Source organism: Manis javanica, chromosome 10 (assembly GCF_040802235.1).
Source record: "Manis javanica isolate MJ-LG chromosome 10, MJ_LKY, whole genome shotgun sequence".
Classification (NCBI taxonomy): domain Eukaryota; kingdom Metazoa; phylum Chordata; class Mammalia; order Pholidota; family Manidae; genus Manis; species Manis javanica.
In genome coordinates this window covers 22,864,519-22,886,258 of record NC_133165.1, presented here as the reverse complement: position 1 = coordinate 22,886,258, position 21,740 = coordinate 22,864,519, and the positions used below count along the sequence as shown (strand labels likewise).

Sequence of the window (21,740 nt, the reverse complement as noted above, 5' to 3'; positions counted from 1 at the left end):
TGACTAGCAGATACGAAGCGTGCAGGACTTGGTAATCAAGCCCCAATGGGTATATTTGCCAGCCATGAAAAAGTGACTTTGGACCTGGTAGAATTACAAGCCTATGCGCATTAGTAGCCAGTAAATCTGGATGTGATGTATATTATGAATAATAGGAGTAGAATGAGAAAGGGTTGGAGATGTGTGTGAATGCGTATGTGTGTGAGAGAAGAGACTGGGTACAAATACACTGACAAGTTTCAGTGTAAAGAACATGTTGCTGTAGCTGTGATTTTTCTGGTTCATTGTTCCAAAGTCATCAGTTCGCAGATGTTGCCACCATTGCTATTTGAATTGTAATGTGATCCATGGTCTGAATGCAAAGATAAGCTTTTTTTCTTCCATCCTGGGGTAACTATTGTCAGCTTCTGATTTTGAGGCCCTTTAATGTCATCATTATGTGTATATTAATAACTTAATTGCTGTTTGTACTTGACCCTGTCTCTGCCTCTGTAAGCTGTACAAACTGAAGACAAATGTGTTACAAATGTAGGGTGTTTTGAAAAATAAAACCATGAATAGATTTTTATTATGCTGCATTATGCAGCCATAGAGATAGTCTTATGACTGATGTCACTGTCCTGAGAGGTGCCTTACAGCCTGAGGCATGTATTGTGTATTTGTAAATCTAAGAGTTGGTTGTAGAACCAGGTGTTGAGGTGTGTGTACTGTTGGGTCTTATAAAGCCCATTTGCAGTTTGGCATGTCTTATAAGTGATGGAGAGCCCCCCATACTGATTGTCTCAGTCTTCCTTGCCTTACAATGCTTGACCATCCGGTGTCATCACTTACTTGGTTTACTTTTACTAAGGGATTTTCAGCAGGGGCTGTGTGAGGAAGGGCAAGGTGGCGTTTGTGTAACTTGGAGAAGCCCATTCTAATACGTCAGAATGTTAGCTAAGTTACCGCTTACTTCATAGGGTTGGAGGGGTGGTTAAATAAGATAGCAATCAGCACAGGAGGGCGCAATAAAAATTTAAGTGGATTTAGGGTAACTTGCCACAACCTCCAACCCTGCCTCCAGCACTGTGTGGATTTGTGAGTGTTTCTATCCCTGTCTGGCCCATAATAGATGTGCAGTATATGTTAGTTGATAGAATTGAACTGACGGCTCATTACATATTAGGGAGTGGGGAGTCACTTGCTGAATATCTCCTAGGTGCGAGGAGTTCTTTAATTGCAACTAAACAAATGCATACTCTCATTCAGTGCTCTGAGCAATCCTGTCAGGCAGCTGGCATGTCATTTCCATGATTCAGTGAAATAATTGCCTCTCACCACTTGTACGTGGCACTCTAGGCTTTAAAGCCAGGAGTCAGCCCAGTGCTGGCCTCTCAGCACCAGTGTCTGCGCCTCCTCCATCCTGAGGTTGGCACGTCAGCCTGATCTCCGAGCACTGCCTGACTTTCTCTGGAAGTTGAGTAATTTTTCCTTACTATACCTTTAAACTTTTCTTTGAAATAGGAAGTGAAAAAAAAATCTTTTGTGAAGTAGAATTACTGTTCCTTCCAAACCTAGTTCAAATGCTTTTTCCATTTCTGTTAACATCCTGCTAATCGCATAGGTTGGGGTGTCTTAGACCATTCACTCTACCTTCCTGCACCTGTCCGGTGTTGCCCCTGTTACCTCTGTGCTTTGCCTCTCCAGCTGCACTGTGCCGCGGTGGGAGCCATGCTGGTGTTGCTGGCTGAGGTGTCTTTCCATTTTAAGGTCATCCAAATACCACTGTATGGGATCATCTGCAGCAGTGACACTAAGTATGTCACTTCTCAAGAGATGTTGGTTGCCCTTTACCTTTCAGGGGCAAGATACTCCTTTCTTCACTACTGCATGTTATAGAAGATTGGGCTGAAAACTTTTCTTGACTTACAGGTCTTAACACTCCAGGGGAGTGATTTTAAATATAACTTTCGCAGATTATGAATTCAGTGTTTATTGGCGTGCAGGATTTATGTGACTTCAAATTGTTCAGTGTCTTTTCTGCATCTTGGAGATTCTTTAAAGCAAGGGCACTTTCATACCAGAGTATCATTAGGCTTTCAGATATAAAAAGAAATTTAAACCTTTAAGTGTCAGTATATATTTCTCATACATCTCTTTCAGTGATATCAAATAGATTTCAGTGTGACAATTGTGGAAACTGGATTGTTGCTTGATCTTAGAATTCTAGTAGAGAGACAAAGCCAGTGTCATTTTAATCATCTTTTCTGAGATGTTGCAAGGGCCCATTCATATTTCAGGGACTTTATACGAATGTCCTTTTTACTTTATTGGTATCAAATAGAATTTATTCAAGGATCTTGATGGTAAAACATGTATGATTATAGAATTTTAAAAGGGCTAATCATAGCCTTCTTTGACTACAGCTACCAAGAGAAACTAGAGAAGTAATGTGTCTTTGTTGAGCAAAATCATTAATCTAATCTGTGTATGCTGCTGAATACTCTTTAAATATATGACAGAAAAGTTTTTGAAGCAAAATATGAGAATAAGCATACTTTTATAAGTACATTTCAGTTACTAAAAGGATTCAAAGTTGGCTGTGATTGGTAGATTTTTACACGTAGGTTAAACAGACTTATAGTTTGAAAACCTGAGTTAGTTGCCATTAGTTAGTTCTGGATTATTGAGATTTTGTTGGGTTATTGAACTTAGGTTTTTAGTGTATTTTAGAACATAAATAAAATAGATGTATAGCTTCAATTTTTAATAGAACTTATTTCTATTAAATAGCACCTGTGGAACCTTCTCAAGAGGAACAATCATGTGAAGGTAAGCATCTATAATATGACTCTTTGAATATCTAATTGAGAAAACATTTAAGTTGCCTGTAGTGTATAAAGCTAAATATTGTTTTGTAAATATATATTATATCTCAATTTCTTGTCTAGGTTCAAATTCAGTTGTTAGCATGGAAGTTTCAGAACCTGTTGGTAAGAAAATTTCTGACCATATTAATATAATATTATGAAACTCTTTCACTCAAGATTTAAGGTGCACATGTAAGTGTTATGATTATTGTAATGCCTACATTTAACACTGACATTGAATCTTTGTGTTTGGATTAACCATGCCATGATAAATTTAGTAGTTGTCAATATAGAGGAATTGGGTGGAAGAATGCTAGTCAGTTTAAATAGTTATACTTGTTCCATTTACTTTGTGAGAAATCCTTCCTTTGTGTAACTTTCTTATTTTTAAGGGTTTTATATTTACAAAAATTTGATACCAAAGATATTACTTGTAGAGGGAAAAGAAAAGAGCCCCTAAATCCTGTGTTCTGGTTTTAAACTTTCCCTTTTTTTCCACTGTCAGGGCATTTTGATGATGGAGTTACTGGGTTGTTACAAACGATACATCCGCTGTTCACATTTTGTTTGTCCTTATGAAATGAAGCTTTATAAAAATAGAAATCTCTCGTAGTCTCTGAGTCAGCTCTGGTGTCAGCAGTGAGGCCAGCTTGAAAGCTATTATCCATTTCTGTTGTGAAAGATACTTTCCTATGTGTCACTAGACATTGGAAACTGGAACTAAATATGCAAAGTTCTATTTGTTGTTTAAAAGCATCTGTGTTTTAAAGTATAGACTCTAAATTTTTTACCAGAATACTGAGTTAAAATACCTTATTTCTGTAGAAAATGGGGAGACAGAAATGTCTCCAGAAGAATCATGGGAGCACAAAGAAGGAATCAGTGAAGCAGAGCCAGTGGGTGGCTGCTTGGGAGGTGGCAGGCCCCAGAGGAAAGTGCCCAGGAGATGATGGAGGAGGAAGAGGAGATACCAAAACCCAAATCTGTGGTTGCACCACCAGGTGCTCCTAAGAAGGAACTTGTAAATGTAGCATTCATTAGGCATGTAGGTAAGTTGCGTTCACAGCAATAAGAAATGACCAGAGTTACTGTGTACAACAAACAGAACATCTTACTTGGCTGCTTGGAGATGTTTAGTGAAACTGGAATTGATCTAAATGTCTTGACTTTTAACTTGATTTTTTAGCTGGCAAAAAATTGCCAGCACTTTGTTCTTGAAGGTTGGGCCAATTAACAGTTATATAATGGAATAGAAGCTGGAAGAAAATAAGCTACAGTATATTTGTATGATGCATAATTGGTCTCTAGACCACTGATGATGGCTCAGCATATTATGACATTTATTAACATTCTAGAAAATGTGCCTATTTTTTGTGTGTGAGCTTCAGTTACTCTGTTAACTTTATAGGATTGACTTTACTAAGTAGTTTGATTTTGCGTAATGTAAGAAATTAATTGGAGTGAGTTCTGCATGCTAGTCAGGTTGCTGGTTTAGCACAAAACACCCTACTTTATTTATTCAGGTGTTCTCTGTCTGACTTACTCCCAAAATTGTGAAAGGAAAATACAGGATTATGTGTCCTTTTTTCTTCTCTTGATCTCTGGCTTCCCCTCTTCTTTTTCAGTAGCCAGGACCCTTTTGAAATTTGTAAAAGCACACCTGTATCTGCTAAGAGTGAAAGGCAGGCTGGCCACCTAAATGGAGCTCTCAGTCCTGCTCTGCTCTTGCTGTCCACTGAGGCTCTGCTGGGGTGATTTATATTCTGTGGTTGATGTGCTCTAAGCTAACGGTCAGGGAGGAATCTGTCCAAAAATTCATTTCTTTATCAGTAAAGCAGTTCTCAGTCATTGTTGAACTGCAGGGGATCTTAGCAGCTTCATTTTACGAAGAAGAAGGTAACTAGCCAGAGCGTGTGCCCCAAATTCCTATCATTTCAGTGGCTGTTGCAAGATGTAATTATATCAGCTAAATGATTTGGTGTATTTAATTGTTGCTATTTGGGGTTTTTGTCTTTTACACCTGGTTTACACATTGTTGATTACTTTTAGATGCTGGCAAGTCAACCATTGGAGGACGAATAATGTAAGTATTTTCTGTTAAATAATAGAGTGAATTTAATGGAATGTTTTGGGCATGCCCCCCCCTCTGAGTGTGGCTTTTTTTCCTGTATAGTTTTAATGTTATCCATAGATGGACTGCATATCAAAGGGGCATCAGATGAGACACTTGCTAAAATGCAAATCTTATGGCAGCACTTACCTGCTTGGAATCTTTCACTCTCTACACAAACCTTTCACAACAAATTCAGACTTCTTGAGATGATCTATCATGCTCTCCTGGCCCTCTGAAAGCCTCCCAAGTCTTACTCTATTTCACACATACATGCTTGCTCTTGTGTGTATGCACACATACACATTCATGCACCCACACATGCACTCCAATAGTTATGTAAGTATATATGCAGCTCTTGCAATAGGATAACTTTTTAAACTATACCTTTACAACTTCACACAGGCACCTTCTTGTCTCCTACCCTTCTTTTCAACATTTAGACTCAGAGCAAATATTTTTCTGATCCCCACAGTTTGGGGAGAATGAATCCGCTTAGAACTGTAATTAATACCAATCTATGCATATGTCTACCCAGTGTATCCCAGCCATTCTAGTGGAATTTTACCTGGGTGTTTCTGCATTTCCCAGTGGAGTTTAAGTACCTTGTAGGGAGAGACCATGGTTGTTTGTATACAAAGTTTGGTACAGGGAATATAAAATAACTAAATACATTTTGTAAGATAAATGACAAATTAATAAGTTTATTTCTTGGCATTATATGTGGAAATTGATATTTCTCTCCTGGTTTTTTACTGTGTCTATTTTAAAAACATGTAAAAAATGTATTAAGTATAAGGCCAGTTATCCTACTATATAAACAATTAATATGTACATACTATGCAAAAATCATTTTATCCTACTATACAAAAAATGATTGTTAGCCTTTTGTTTTATTTCCTGAATTATATCCACATGTGTTTACAATTTAATATAAAACAGAATATTGTATAATTCAAGTTTTTAACATGTATCTTTAAATAAAAAAGAATGTTATTTTTAACAAGTTGACTATAGTCATCTAAATTGTAGGATAGTAGCTTGTTATTTTTAAAGAAAATAGTAACTTTGTTTGGAAGAAATTTTAATGAGCCTTTTAGTTATTCTAAGGAGAGAATAGAGTAGATTGGAGAGACTGAGACAAATTGGGAGTTAATTTGCTCAGTAAAACAATGCAAAAGAGACTCCCCTTCTCACATTACAATAGAATTGCTGATTTTCAGCAGGACACACAGCTGACTAAAACGAAAACATTTCCCAGCCTCTCATGTAACGTGACAAAGGGCTACACAGTAAGATGTAAGAGAACTCTTCCTGCAACTGCAAGGGAAAACTGGTGCATATTCCTTACCCTTCCTCTTCATTCACTCCTCTATTCTGCTTCTTAGAATGTGCTATGATGGCTGGAACCCTACTCATACACAGACACTTCTATAATGACCTTTGTTCAACACAAATCTGATATACATCTCTGATTGTTTTGTAGGGGAGTATTCCTAGAAATGGAATATATGCTTAATGCATTTGGTCAAAATAGCCAAATAGCACTCTAGAACAGTTGCAACAAAATACAGTCACACAAACAATGGATAAATGTCTCAATTCAAAATTTGTAAATATCACTGGACACTCTTATGTTTGAATCTTTGGTAATTTTTAAACAAAGGCATCTCACTGAATTTGAATATGTACTTTTTGTATTTTCTGATTGGGCTAAATTTTACTCATTATGATGCCTTTTATAATTTTTTGCTTTTAGTTTTTTATGTCAACTTTTTCCTCTATTTAGTTCATTGTATTTCCCTAATAACTGAAGTAGTTACATATTTAAATTTTTTACCTATTTGCATTAAAGATGAAGATGAGAATACTTTTCTAGTTTGAAATTTGTCTAATTCTCATTTTTTATATACATGTATATATATATACATGCACACACACACATACATACATACCATTATATAAAATTCTCATTTCAAGATACAAAATGTAAAATTATATATTGAAAATATGCTTCTTTGAGAAATTATATTAGTATCTCGTGATTTATTTATTGTTAAAAAATTCTTATACATGTCTACACATACAGAGAGAGTAGAAAATAATGTCTAACATAGGCCTTAACTTAAGGTTTGAGAGGAATTTTCAAATTCATGTTTAAAATACCTTGCCTGTACTCACACAGCTTAATAGAATCAAGAACTATTTCAGAAACTGGTATTAATAAGACCTTACTACTCAAAGACATTCTAAAACAAGCAGATAAATCTGTGATTAACTTGATTGTTTAATTCAGGAACTTCCTAAAAAAAGATTTTTCTGAACAACATACTGCTCAGAAAGCTCTCCCTCAGAACGACAGATTTCTCCTTAGGGTAAACAGCCCCCTTTACTAGGGCAATATATCTCAACTGGGCAAAACTCCTGCCTATCAAAATACTCATCAAACACTTACTTCACTGTGTCCACCAATCCTAAACAATTCTGCTGTAAACTTCACACAATATAATGAAGTTGCTATATGAATGAACTTGCACTTGTCTAATACCAGATACCAAAACCTTATAAATCTATAGCCTTGACAATCCAACACCATCCACACACATATTCTTCAGAAGCACTACCAAGAAACATACCAAGGTGGCAAGTTTAAGTCTCCTGTATTGCAGTAAGATAAGCTTGGCTTAGATCAAAGGATAGGTCACTGACAGTTTATTTGGTGGCATTTTTGGAGATTTAGAAGTAGATCATATGGACTCTATAGGAGGATGAGACTTTATGTGTGGCTCCTCTACCCTATTAGATTCCCCTTCTGCCATGCCTTTCTTTAACATATCCTTTGATGTCAGCTAGAGGACATTTTCAATTCCTGTCACTAGGAAATCCACACTTCCCTTAAGGGTAGTTTCTAGTTTTTCTTCTACTGCTTCTGCCTCTTTTTCATCTTAGACTCTAGCACAGGTTTTCAGTTACTCAGCTGCTTTAAGACCCATTCTTGGAGGAGTGGGCTGTGGGCAGAAGAGTGGGGAAGTCATGCAGAGAGCAGAAGACGCACAGATGGCAAGAATGAGCTTCTAATAAAATATGTCCAATTAGTTATTATGCGAAAAAGGGACCTTTTTCTTCCCCCATCTTGGTTCACATTATTAAATTCCGCCTTTATAATCCTACAGGATGAATGTGAGGAGACAGTGAAAGCTACATCCTATCTTGTATGGCATTGTTCAGTAGATCTCATAGATCCTGCATCTCTGAGTAACTGGGTTGGCACTGAGGGAGGCATAAATCCCTTCTGTCCAATTCCACAAGCTGGAATTTTTATTTCTATTATGCAGTAAACTGTGGGTCAGAGTAAATTATCAAGTTTGATTGTATTTCAATGTTATAGCAAAGAAAATCATCTTGATTTTAGCAACAGGTAGATTGCCAATTTGGTTTGTCAGATATCATGAGTATTGAAATGAACATATTTCATAAGTTTATACAGATTTTCCTGAAGTTTTCTTCAACACTATTAACATATAATTATAATGCTTTGTGAGTTTCATTTATCCAAATCAATTGACTACTTTCAGCATTTTCAACATTTATCTTATATCATCATTTGGGTACCAAAGTAACATGTTTGCATTCTGCACATTTCAATTTTTCAATGTAATTGTCTTTTTCACAAAATATTCATTGTATTTTCCAGAGGGAAACTTACTTGTACTTTAGTATTTTTAAAACTAAAGTTCTTCAAAAATTTCACCTATAAATCTTAGTGAAAATATAATAGTGATTCGTAATATTTACATAAGAATATAAATCACTTATTTTTTTTTCAATAAATTGCTTATAAATATATTCTGGTATTCTATTTTTGCCCTTAGACAGAAAACACACCTAATTTTTCATTAAGATATGTTTTTGCAGCTGTCATATTTAATATAATGACTATTATCTCTTTTTTTAAAAATGTAGAGAAAAGTTTTACAAAGTCATTTTCATAAATCCTAGTCCAAATTACATATATCTTGAATTTTATCATGTTTTTATCTTATAAAGAACCTCCTTATTTTTCCCTTTTTTTGCTTACTAAAAATGTAATGTACTAGATATAGTTACAAATCTGTGCAACATTCAACTCAGTAAATGCTTATTGAAAACCTACTATGGGCAAGATGCCCTGGAAGAAATATAAATTAGAATCAAACAGCTCTTGTTTTAAGGAGCTATGTTGTATCATATGAAAAGAGCTGGAAGAAAGCCCTGATAGATTCAAATGCTACAGAACATGATTAAAATAGTTTAGAAATCTCTAAATTATGGTGAAGATTAAAAAACTAGATTTGGACCTAATCTTATAAGTTACATTGGAACCAGATGAGTGGAGTTGGAAGGATACTGATTATAGCCAATGGGCAATGAAAGGAGGGCATTAAGTTCCATAGTGTCTTCTGAGAACGGACACAAATAGTCCCATCTTATCTTCCCAAAACATGTTTTGTTGATTTTGTGAACTTGAAATGCATTGTTAAACTGGTATCTGATGGAGAGGTTGTCCTTCCCCTATTAAATAGCCTACCGACCGCCGAGGACAACCTGGCCAGGCAGTAAGTAGAGTTTGGGCACATGATTAAGCAAAGCTGGAATGTAGTGCATTTGTAAAGAAATTATGGGCAGTGACCCTGGAAAATGAGTAGGCTATATTATGGAGAACCCTATATAAATCTTAAAGTTGTATTGTATTAGATCTTTATCTCAGTTCACAAGATAATTTCAGAATAGTAATGCATTAAATTGGCTTTTTCTTACCAGTTATGATTCTGTTCAAAGGTTAGAGAGCTGCCACCACCACAAGTTATCTTTCCCTTCCTGTGTTCAGACACTCAAGTCCTAAGGAGCCCAGTTGGGATAAATGAGATTCCTCAGCAGTAAAAGATTTTTGATATCACTCTTGCATAAAGAGAATGCTTGTTTTAGTGACTAGCTAAGCAGTTATTCCTTATCTCTAATTCGGTTTTTAAAAATCATTGTGATTACTCTCTGGGTAAAATCCCATGTTCCAATGAGGCATCTCGGCCATCTGCATGACCGCCTCACTTCAGAGATGTGGGCAATCAGCCATTGCCACTCCCTGTATTGTTTCTTCTGTGTTGTGTTAGCCCTGTTATCTTCAGAGCCCAGATTTATGCAAACAGTCTCCAGACATAACTTTGGGTGGTGAGAAGACAAGGTTAACTAACAGGAGCTGCATAGGCGTCCCCTCTCTGAAACTTCTACAAAAGACTAACCCGGGAAGCAGAAAGAGTCCCAAGGATCCTGCCTGACCTGATGCACCTTAGGAGGCAGTGGGAAGGAATGGACACTTTTCAAGCAGGAGCATGGTAACAAACTGAACATTGCTGAAAACAATTAAGCAGTAATATTAAAGTTGGATCACAAGGAAAAAATACATTATTTAAATAGACCAAGTATAAAGTAATGAAAGTCAGCAGGAGACATCAAACGTCACAGCTTAGATTTAAGAAGCAATCAGAATGCACAGGACAGTGAAACCAGCAAGAGGAAGGTGAGAAGGAAGAATTAACTCAGTTTTAAAGTCTTGATGATTGGGAAAATATTGAGCTTATAGACACAAATTAAGGAGAAAGAAGTAGTTTTGAGGTGTGTGCCCAATAAGGAATCTATGTCCAGAAGACAAAGGAAAATTAGATATGATTTATGAAAGAAAGATGAAAATCTGAGATTTAGAGATACAGATTTGCTTCACATGCACGAGATGAAAATCCTACATTGCAGAAGAGATGGTGAATCGTTACTAGGTGAAAACTTTGTATTTGTGAAAGAAACAGCAGATAGCTTTGCTGATTTTTAAAATGTCACATTAATCCTAAATAAACATTTCTTCCTTATTAAAACTATAAAGATAATGGTGAATTCTTCATGGTAATACTGGAATAAGAAACAGAGAAATGTTATAAGTGGGACTAACAAGGAAGTTTAATTTTGAGAAGTTCTGTCCTTGGTTATTCATGCTTTAGAATAACGAGATCAGTCAAAATAAATTACCCTCCGGTTTCAAGTATTGATGGCCATTAGGCTTACTTATGTCACCAAATCATTTCATAGCTCTGAGAAATCTGTTGAATCAAAGTGGGTAGATTAATGAGGGAAACTTCCACAGGATTTTCTTTTATTTTAAATCAAGCACAAAGAATTGCACAATACATATTATGGCATTTTGAACCAAAAGTGTGATCCTTACAGGCCTCAGGCAAATGCTCAGTGCTTTCCAAAGTATGAAGCACACAGTCAAGAAGAAAATTCACACCCCGTTAGAGCATACTAAATCAACAGCTGTCATATTAAACCCCTCTTCTATTTCCACTGTTCAGAAAATGTAGAGACTAATCTTAGTGTAAAGCTTCAATATAAAAACTACATATTATATATGAAGCTGGAATTGTGGTAAATAAAGCAGATCAATGAATAGTTACCAGCCATGCTATATTTATTTTTGCCATTTAGACTTCTCTTAAAATATGAAAATTTAGAATAAATATATTTTATAATTGGAAGAGAGGGTCCTAAGAGATTATTTCACCAAAAGATATGTCACAGAGCTCATGGGAACCAGAGAAGATGGTTGGATCATTCTGCACATGTTTATCCAAACTTTACCTTTAAAACCTGCGGTAACATATTATATACACACTGAAACATCACATGCTACATATCAACACATTATTTGTCACTCGTTTTGAGAATATGCCTTGAGGGTATTTCAACCTGGAGGAGAAGTTGCGGTAAAACTTGTAATTAAACACCATGAAGAAATTGCAAATTCAGCTTGAAAAATGTATTATACATAGCAGAAGCAGCAGGCTGAATATAAATAAGAAGAATAAATACAAGAAAAGGTAAATTAATAAAATAGAAATAATGAAAATAATATAACTAACATGAACTAATATACTTAACTTCCACTTTTCAATATTTTATGTTTAGCATAACTGACCTATTATTCTCAGACACTGACCTTATATGTATTAAATGCTATCACTTTCACATAAAGAGTTTAAATATATAAATGCTGCTTTTAACTTTGAACACATGGCCAACTTGTCTTCTATGCACATTATTCTTTGTTGGGCTGTTATAACAAAGAAACAGATGAAGTGGCTTATAAACAACAGAACTTTATTTCTCACAGTTCTGGAGGCTAAAAGTCTGGGATGAGGAGAGTAAGCCAATGGTCTGGCACCTTCTTCTAGGGGCAGTAATCCCATTCATGAGGGCTCCACCCTCATGACCTAATTTCTTCCCAAAGTCCCCACCCTCCAAATACCATCACAGCTGGGATTAGGTTTCAACATATGAATTTTTGGAGGACACAAATATTCAGTCCATACAGTGTCTAATTAGTAGTCCCCAATGATGATATTTTACTCACCTATTGTCACATCATATCCTAGATTACCAGTGTCTTCTTTACCACTGGAAACAGTCTTTAGTGCCTTTGAATCTAATTGTATTAGATAACCAAATTAAAAAACCCAGAACCAATGGAGATTCAAGATGGCAGCGAGAGGTAAGACGGAGAACTCCTCCCAAAACTACAAACAGTATAAACATGTAGTTAGTCGATACAACTAACCCTAAAACAGCAACAAGAAAAAAGGCTGAACCAGACTGCACACAGACCTCATGAACAGAGCAGAAACCAGGTAACTAACGAAAGTCTTAATCCAGCGGCCCCGAGCCCTTCCCCCACTCCAGCTCACTGGCAGGAAGAAGAGAAACGGAGGCAGGGAGGGGGTGGAAGCCTAGAACTGTTGAAAACCTGGAACTGGAGGGCTGCTTTGGGAGCAGAAACCTACACCCTGTGGTCTGGACGTTGGGGAGCTCAGACAGGTGGAGTGCTTGAGAGACTGAGAATCCAGCCGCTTGTGGAGGATGGGGATCCACAGCCAGCCGCTCTGTGTTAGAGGAAAGGCAGGCGGTCTGAGAGGCTTCCTAGCAGCAAGAGGGCTGCTGAATGGGTGGGGGTTGCATGGAGCTTACTGCGCAGGTGAGGGGAGAGCTGGACAAGGTCATCTGGGCACCCTCTGCCCAGCAGATTGGGAACTTTGAGGAGCTTCAGGTGCCCCAACCCCTGGCTGCTTACTCAGCTCCGAGGCCCCCACCCACTGTGACACGCTGCCTCCTGCACCTTCCTCCTAGCCTACAGGCACCAGTTCCCAAAGCTGCAGTCACTGTGCTAGCATCAGGCCACCACAGTGAGGCCCTGCCTACAACAGCTAGAGATGCAAAGTACAGAGGCTTACACCTGTGTGCTTGGCCCACTGGCTCTGACACTGGAGACAGGCACTGCAGACAGGAATCAGGAAACAGATCTCTCCTCCCCCCAGGCACCAGCTCCACTCCCCTATGACCATCAACCTCACTCTAGGGGCTGAGCAGCTCCAGAGACTGGAGCTTCTGGGCACTAGTGGGCACTACACAGAAATATGAAATGTCAAAAGAACATGGTTCAGACCAAAATCTCACAAACCCCAGAAAAAGGGTCAAATGAAACTAAACTCACCAATCTGTCTGAAAGAGAGTTCAAAATAAAAATCATAAACATGCTTATGGAGGTACAGAAAAATATTGAAGAACTCAGGAATGACTTTAAGTCAGAGATTCAATCATTAAGAAATTCCATATTTGAAATGAAACATACAATGGAGGGATTTAAAAAGCAGACAAGATGTAGCAGAAGAGACGGTAAATGGAATAGAAATTAGAGAAGAGGAATACAAAGAAGCTGAGGCACAGAGAAAAAAAAGAATCTCTAAGAATTGAGAGAACTGTGTGACCAATCCAAACAGAATAATATTCATATTATAAGGGTACCAGAAGAAGAAGTGAGAGAAAAAGGGATAGCAAGCATCATTGAAGAGGTAATTGCTGAAAACTTCCCCAATGTGGGGAAGGAGATAGTCTCTCAAGCCATGGAGGTGGAGAGATCTCCCAACACAAGGGACCCAAGGAAGACAACATCAAGACATACAATAATTAAAATGGCAAAGATCAAGGATAAAGACAGACTTTTAAAAACAGCTAGAGAGAGAAAAAAGATCAGATACAAAGGAAAACTCATCAGGCTATCATCAGACTTCTGAACAGAAACCTTACAGGCCAGAAGGCAGTGGCATGATATATTTAAAGCAATGAAGCAGAAAGAAGGGCCTTGAACCAAGTATACTATACACGGCAAGGTTATCACTTGAAGGAAGGATTACACAATTTTTAGATAAGAAAAAGCTGAGAGTATTTACCCCCCACAAACCACCTCTACAATGCACTTTGGAGGGACTCCTATAGATGGAAGTATTCTTAAAGCTAAATAGATGTCACCCAAGGAATAGACAGAGTAACGAATATGATTCATAACACACAAAGAGTGGAGGAGGAAGAGAAAGGAGGGAAAAAAAACCTATAGATTGTGTTTGTAATAGCACATGAAGTGAGTATAATTAGACTATTAGATAGTAAGGGAATTACCCTTGAACCTTTGGTAACCAAGAATCTAAAGCTTGCAATGGCAACAAGTACATACCTATTGATAATCACACTAAATGTGAATGGTCTGAATGCACCAATCAAAAGACATAGAGTCACTGAATGGATAAAAAAAACAAGACCAGTCTATATGCTGCCTACAAGAAACTCACTTCAAAACAAAAGACATACACAGACTGAAAGTAAAGGGATGGAAAAAAAATATTTCATGCAACTAATAGTGAGAAAAAAGCAGGAGTTGCAGTGCTTGTATCAGACAAAATAGACTTCAAAACCAAGAGAGTAGCAAGAGAGAAAAGACATTACATAATGATAAATGGGTTAGTCCAACAAGAGGATATAACTATTATAAATACCTGTGCACCCAACACAGGATCAACTACATACGTGAAACAAATACTAACAGAATTAAAGGGGGAAATAGAATACAATGAGTTCATTTTAGGAGACTTCAACACACCACTCTCTCCAAAGGACAGATCAACCAAACAGAAAATAAGTGAAGAGAGACAGGCACTGAACATCCTATTAGAACAGATGGACCTAATCTACATCTACAAAACACTCCATCCAAAAGGAACAGGATACACATTCTTCTCAAGTGCACATGGAGCATTTTCAAGAATAGATCATACACTAGGTCACAAAAAGAGCCACAGTAAATTCAAAAAGACTGAAATTGTACCAACCTGCTTCTCAGATAACAAAGGAATGAAACTAGAAGTAAATTACACAAAGAAAATGGAAAAGCCTATGAACACGAGGTTAACTAACATGCTCCTAAATAATCAATGTATCAATGACCAAATAAAAACAGAGATCAAGCAATATATGGAGACAAGTGACAACAATAATTCAACACTGCAAAATCTGTGGGATGCATCCAAGGCCATGCTAAGAGGGAAATATACTGCAGTACAGGCCTACCTCAGGAAAGAAGAACAATCCCAAATGAACAGACTAAATTCACAATTATTGAAACTGGAAAAAGAAGAACAAATGAGGCCAAAGTCAGCAGAAGGAGGGACATAAAGAGCAGAGAAGAAATAAATAAAATTGAGAAGAATGAAGCTATAGAAAAAGAGCAATGAAACCAAGAGCTGGTTCTTTGAGAAAATAAACAAAATAGATGAACCCCTAGCCAGAATTATCAAGAAAAAAAGACAGTCTACACACATGAAAAGAATCAGAACTGAGAAAGAAAAATCAGTATGGACACCACAGAAATACAAAGAATTATGAGAGAATACTATGAAAAATTATATCGTAGTAACTTGGATAACCTAGAGGAAATGGACAACTTTCCAGAAAAATACAACCTCCCAAGGGTGACCCAGAAAGAAAAAGAAAATCTGAATAGACCAATTACCAGCAAAGAAATTGATTTGGCAATCAAAAAACTCCCTAAGAACAAAACGCCTGGACCAGATGATTTTACTGCTGCTTTTAACAAATAATTAGTGAAGACCTAATACCCATCCTCCTTAAAGTTTTCCAAGAAGTAGAAGAGAAGGGAATACTCCCAAACTCATTCTATGAGGCCAACATCACCCTAATACCAAAACCAGGCAAAGATACCACAAAAAAAGAAAATTACAGATCAGTATCCCTGATGAACATAGATACAAAAATACTCAACAAAATATTAGCAAACCAAATTCAAAAATACATCAAAAAGATCATCCATCATGATCAATTGGGATTCATCCCACTGATGCAAGGATGGCACAACATTCGAAAATCCATTACCATCAACCACTACATCGGCAAAAAGAGGGACAAAAACTACATGATCATATACATAGGTGCTGAAAACGCATTCGACAAAATTCAACATTCATTCATGATAAAAACTCAACAAATGGGTATAGAGGGCAAGTACCTCAACATAATAAAGGCCATATATGACATACCCACAGCTAACATTATACTTAACAGCAGGAAACTGAAAGATTTTCCTTTAAGATCAGGAACAAGACAAGGATGCCCACTCTCCCCACTTTTATTCAACATAGTTCTGGAGGTCCAAGCCATGGCAAACAGACAACACAAAAAAATAAAAGGTACCCAGATTGGCAAGAAAGCAGTCAAACTGTCCCTGTTTGCAGATGACATGATATTGTACATAAAAATCCCTAAAGAATCCACTCCAAATCTACTAGATCTAATATCTGAATTCAGCAAATTTGTGGGATACAAAATTAATACACAGAAATCTGTAGCATTCCTACATACTAACGATGAGCTAGCAGAAATAGAAATCAGGAAAACAATTCCATTGACAATTGCATCAAAAAGAGTAAAATACCTAGGAATAAACCTAACTAAGGAAGTGAAAGAGTGATACTCTGAAAACTATGGGACACTCTTAAGAAAAACTAAAGAGGACACTAATAAATGGAAATTCATCCCATGCTCTTGGCTAGGAAGAATTAATATTGTCAAAATGTCCATCCTGCCCAAAGCAATATACAGATTCAATGCAATCCCTATCAAAATACCTACAGCATTCTTTAATGAATGAGAGCAAATAGTTCTAAAATTCATATGGAACAACAAAAGACCCCAAATAGCCAAAGCAATCCTGAGAAGGAACAATAAAGCAGGGGGAATTATGCTCCCTGACTTCACGCTCTACTACAAAGCCACAGTAACCAAGACAGTTTGGTACTGGCACAAGAACAGACCCACAGACCAATGGAACCGACTAGTGAGACCAGATATAAACCCAACCATATATGGTCATTAATATACAATAAAGAAGCCATGGATACACAATGGGGAAATGCCAGCCTCTTCAACAACTGGTGGCAAAACTGGACAGCTACATGTAAGAGAATGAAACTGGATCATTGTCTAACCCCATACACAAAAGTAAACTCAAAATGGATCAAAGACCTGAGTGTAAGTCATGAAACATAAAACTCTTAGAAAAAAACATAGGCAAAAATCTCTTGGACATAAACTTGAGCAACTTCTTCATGAATATATCTCCCCAGGCAAGAGAAACAAAAGAAAAATGAACAAGTGGGACTATATCAAAATAAAAAGCTTCTGTACAGCAAAGGATACCATCAGTAGAACAAAAACACCCTACAGTATGGGAGAATATATTCATAAATGACATATCTGAAAAGGGGTTAACATCCAAATTATATAAAGAGTTCATGCACCTCCACAAATAAAAAGCAAATAAGCCAACCTGGGCAGGGGAGCTGAACAGACAGACATTTCTCCAAAGAAGAAATTCAGATGGCCAACAGACATATGAAAAGATGATCCACATCACTAATCATCAGAGAAATGCAAATTAAAAGCACAATGAGATATCACTTCACACCAGTTAGGATGGCCACCATCCAAAAGACAAACAACAAATGTTGGCAAGGATGTGGAAAAAGGGGAACCCTCTCCTACACTGCTGGTGGGAATGTAAACTAGTTCAACCATGTGGAAAGCAGAATGGAAGTTCCTCAAAAAACTCAAAATGGAAATACCATTTGACCCAGGAATTCCCCTCCTAGGAATTTACCCTAAGAATGCAGCAGCCCAGTTTGAAAAAGACATATGCACCCCTATGTTTATCACAGCCCTACTTAACAAGAGCCAAGAAATGGAAGCAACCTAAGTGTCCATCACTTAAAGAAGGATAAAGAAGATGTGCTAAATATGCACAATGTAATATTATTCAGCCATAAGAAGATAACAGATCCTACCATTTGCAACAACATGGACGGAACTAGAGGGTATTATGCTCAGTGAAATAAGCCAGGCGGAGAAAGACAAGTATCAAATGATTTCACTCATCTGTGGCATATAATAACAAAGAAAAAACTGAAGGAACAGAACAGCAGCAGACTTACAGAACCAAAGAATGGACTAAAAGTTACCAAAGGGAAAGGGACTGGGGAGGATGGGTGGGAAGGGAGGGATAAGGGAGAAAACGGGGCATTATGATTAGCACACATAATGCAGAGGTGGGGGGAAACGGGAAAGGCAGTATACACAGAGAAGACAAATAATGATTCTATTGCATCTTACTACGCTGATGGACAGTCACTGTAATTAGGTATGTGGTGGGTACTTGATAATGGGGGGAGTATAGTGACCATAATGTTGTTCAAGTAATTGTACATTAACAATATGAAAATAAAAAATAGAAGTAAAATAAAAAAATAAACCCAGAACCAATTCAGAAAACATCCTTAAGATTCTGTTCCTTTAGAGATGCTCTTAGAAGGAAAATGTGTGCCAGGTTTCTATGAAAGAAACAATTTATACATATATATATATGTATGTGTATGTGGTGTGTGTATATGTATGTGTGTGTATACATAAGCAGATACACATACAGACAGGGATAGGAATTTATGTCATGAAATTGGTTTATGCCATTGTGGAGGCTAAGTAGGTAAGTTTTAATTTTGTAGGACAGGATGACATGCAGGAAATTCTCAGGCAGGAAGAGATGCTCCAGTCCACAGGGGGGTGTTTATTCTTCAGGGAAACCTTTTTTTTTTCTTTTCTTGTTTTCATTCTTATTCAACTGATTATGAAGGCTATTCAGTTATTATGGATAATCCCCTTTACCTACAGTCAACTAGCTGTAAATGTTAACCACATCTACAAATACCCAGACAGCAGCACATTGGTCAGTGGTGTGAAGGGTAGAGTAACTGAGGACTATGGCCTAGCCAAGCTGAAACATAAAACCAACTATAATGGCAGTAAAAAAGGAAAAAATGTAATTAAGAATAGATGGGATAAACAGAAAACAAAATGACACAATGAAATCTCACCTAGTAATTATCAAATTCCATGTAAAAAGTCTAAACACACTAATTAGAAGGCAGATATTGTCACACTGGCTATAAAATAAGACCAGACTATAAATTGCCCATATATAAAAAATCAGATATAAGTTGAAAGTGAGAAGAAGGAAAATGTCCATCATGCACTTTCCAAGAACAAGAAAGCTAGAGAGGCTGTATTAATCTAAGGTAAACATGCTTCAAGAAAAAGAGTATTAGCAGAGATAAAAAGGGACAACTCATAATGGTGTTAATTCATCAAGAAAACATATCAATCCTAAATACTTAATCAAATAACAGAGCTTAAAAATAAAAATAGAACTGAAAAGAGAAATACATATATCCACAATTACAATCAATTACTCTAAAAGTCTTCTTGCAAAACTGATAAAATAGATAATAAATAAGGACATAAAATACTTGAACAATAGTAACAGTAAACATGATCTGATTGATATAGAATATACACCAAAAACCTGCCAAGTAAACATTTTTTTTTTGCATAGACACAACAGTCCCTAGGAAATTTTTAAGGATAGAACTTTTACAAGAATATATTCTCAGACTACAACATAATTAAATTAAAAATCAATAAATACAAACTAATTAGAAAGTCCCTAAAATAGTATATTAAACAATATAGTTCAAGCTGTGTCATGTATCAAAGCTGAATTCACCAAGGAAATCAGAAAACATTTTTGCTGAATCTAAATGAAAAGGCCAAAAAAATAAAATGTGTGGAATTCAGCAAAAACAGTGTTAAGAAAATTTAGTTTCATAAATCAACTAAGAAGAAAGGTTCAAATTCAATGAACTGAACTTTCACCTTATGAAACTCAAAGAAAATGATAATCTAATAAATGGAAGAAATATTTTTAAAATGAACACACAAATCAGTTAAAGAGTAAGTATATGTATCCATTCCCCCATTGATGGTCTCAGGTTGTTTCTGGTACTGGGCTATTACAAATAATGCTGCAATGTACATGGGGGTACAGATCTATGAGAAAGTGATTTCATTTCCTTTGGATATATCCCCAGAAGTGGCATTGCTGGATCTTACAGTAGTTCAATTTCTAATTTTTGAGGAACCACCAAACTGTTTTCAAGGGAAGATAGCACCTTTCATATTAAAGCTTTCCATACTTTTTGAATTTTTAATCACACACATTTACTGTCATGTTAAAATGATGTTCTTTGTATGGGATATAATAGGCTGTTTTTGCTTTTAGCCCATATTTTACTATATTTCAAAGCTAGTAAATATTATTAAAATATAAATAACAGGAGAAGCACAGAGTCACTTCAGCAAAACAGATATTTATTTCTAAATCAATAACTAGTGAAAAATGTTCACAGCAAAAAATGTCAAACTAATTTATAAGACTAGACCTTCAATTCCCACAAATATAAGACATTTGAAATGAATTGAAATCACTAGAAAATATCATTAAATTGGGAAAAAACATCAGTTTTCAAGATCTCAAAGCATATAATGTAAAGTATACCTGCCTATGCAGTTGTCAGAGGTAGTTACCGTGTTGCCTGCTATGTTTCACTGTAATTTCAAAAGAGCTCATCTACCTGCCTGATGCACATTTCCCTTTACTCCTTTGAATAAAAATAATTATAAAAATGGTTTGGCATTTGCAATTATGTACCTTCTTTAAAGATTCACTTCATGGAGTTAATTTCTGAACAAGGTGGTTTCTTAAAGGAGGAAACTAAATAGGCGCTCTGGGTCTGTAACAACTGATTGTGGGGCCCTGACCATATGTTTAGTATTCCTGCACATTGTTCTATAAATCTGAACACCTTCTCTGTGCCAAGAACCGGGGTCAGTTTTCTAGTTTTCCTAATACAGAAACACTCTCAGTTCTATCCATGTAACATATATAATTTAGTTTTATAACCTTCCAGCTTAATGCACATTTCCTCACATTCAATTAGAAATAACACAAACAGTATACTAGACTTGGATTTTAAAAAATCAACTATTTTCTTGGTAGCTCTGCTTGCTGTTTTGTATCTGTGTTCTAGATATTTAAGACAGAAGTACACAGAACTTGCTCCTTTCCTCTCTGAGATCCTGGGAGGATTCTGCAGATCCTATGCATAAACCACTTCACCTCATTCAGAAGAAGAGGGCCTTATAAAGAGAGAAACATTGTTATTATTATTTTCCTTGTAGTACAAAACATGTAAGTTTTGTTTCCCAGAGGAATCAGTCATTCCCATTTTCTATGCAAAGGGTGAGTGAATGACAGTTGAGCAGGAGTGCAGGGAAGTTCTATCAGTATATACTGTTCTGAGTGATCATAGAATTATAGTTTTGCTGCATTTTCCCAGTTTAAAGCTAACACTACTAAATTCCATACAACTGATAATCACTCTTTTGCAGGATGCAAATTCAAATGA

The 21,740-nt window shown here is 36.4% G+C and overlaps 1 protein-coding gene across 29 annotated transcripts in view; it reads left to right on the top strand.

The window, feature by feature from the left end:
- LOC118973223 (uncharacterized) overlaps nucleotides 1-21,740 on the top strand; it is a 148,655-nt gene that overhangs the window by 8,888 nt on the left and 118,027 nt on the right. For 17 of the 29 annotated variants that reach the window (XR_012122054.1, XR_012122049.1, XR_012122046.1 and 14 more), the window contains 3 exons: nucleotides 2,773-2,811; nucleotides 2,931-2,972; nucleotides 4,899-4,932. Coding sequence is in view for 10 of the 29 variants with exons in the window: in XM_073214856.1 (XP_073070957.1) it covers nucleotides 2,773-2,811; nucleotides 2,931-2,972; nucleotides 4,899-4,931 (114 nt within the window). In the remaining 19 variants the exon portion in view is untranslated. The other 12 variants (XR_012122045.1, XR_012122042.1, XR_012122039.1 and 9 more) reach the window with 6 other exon arrangements.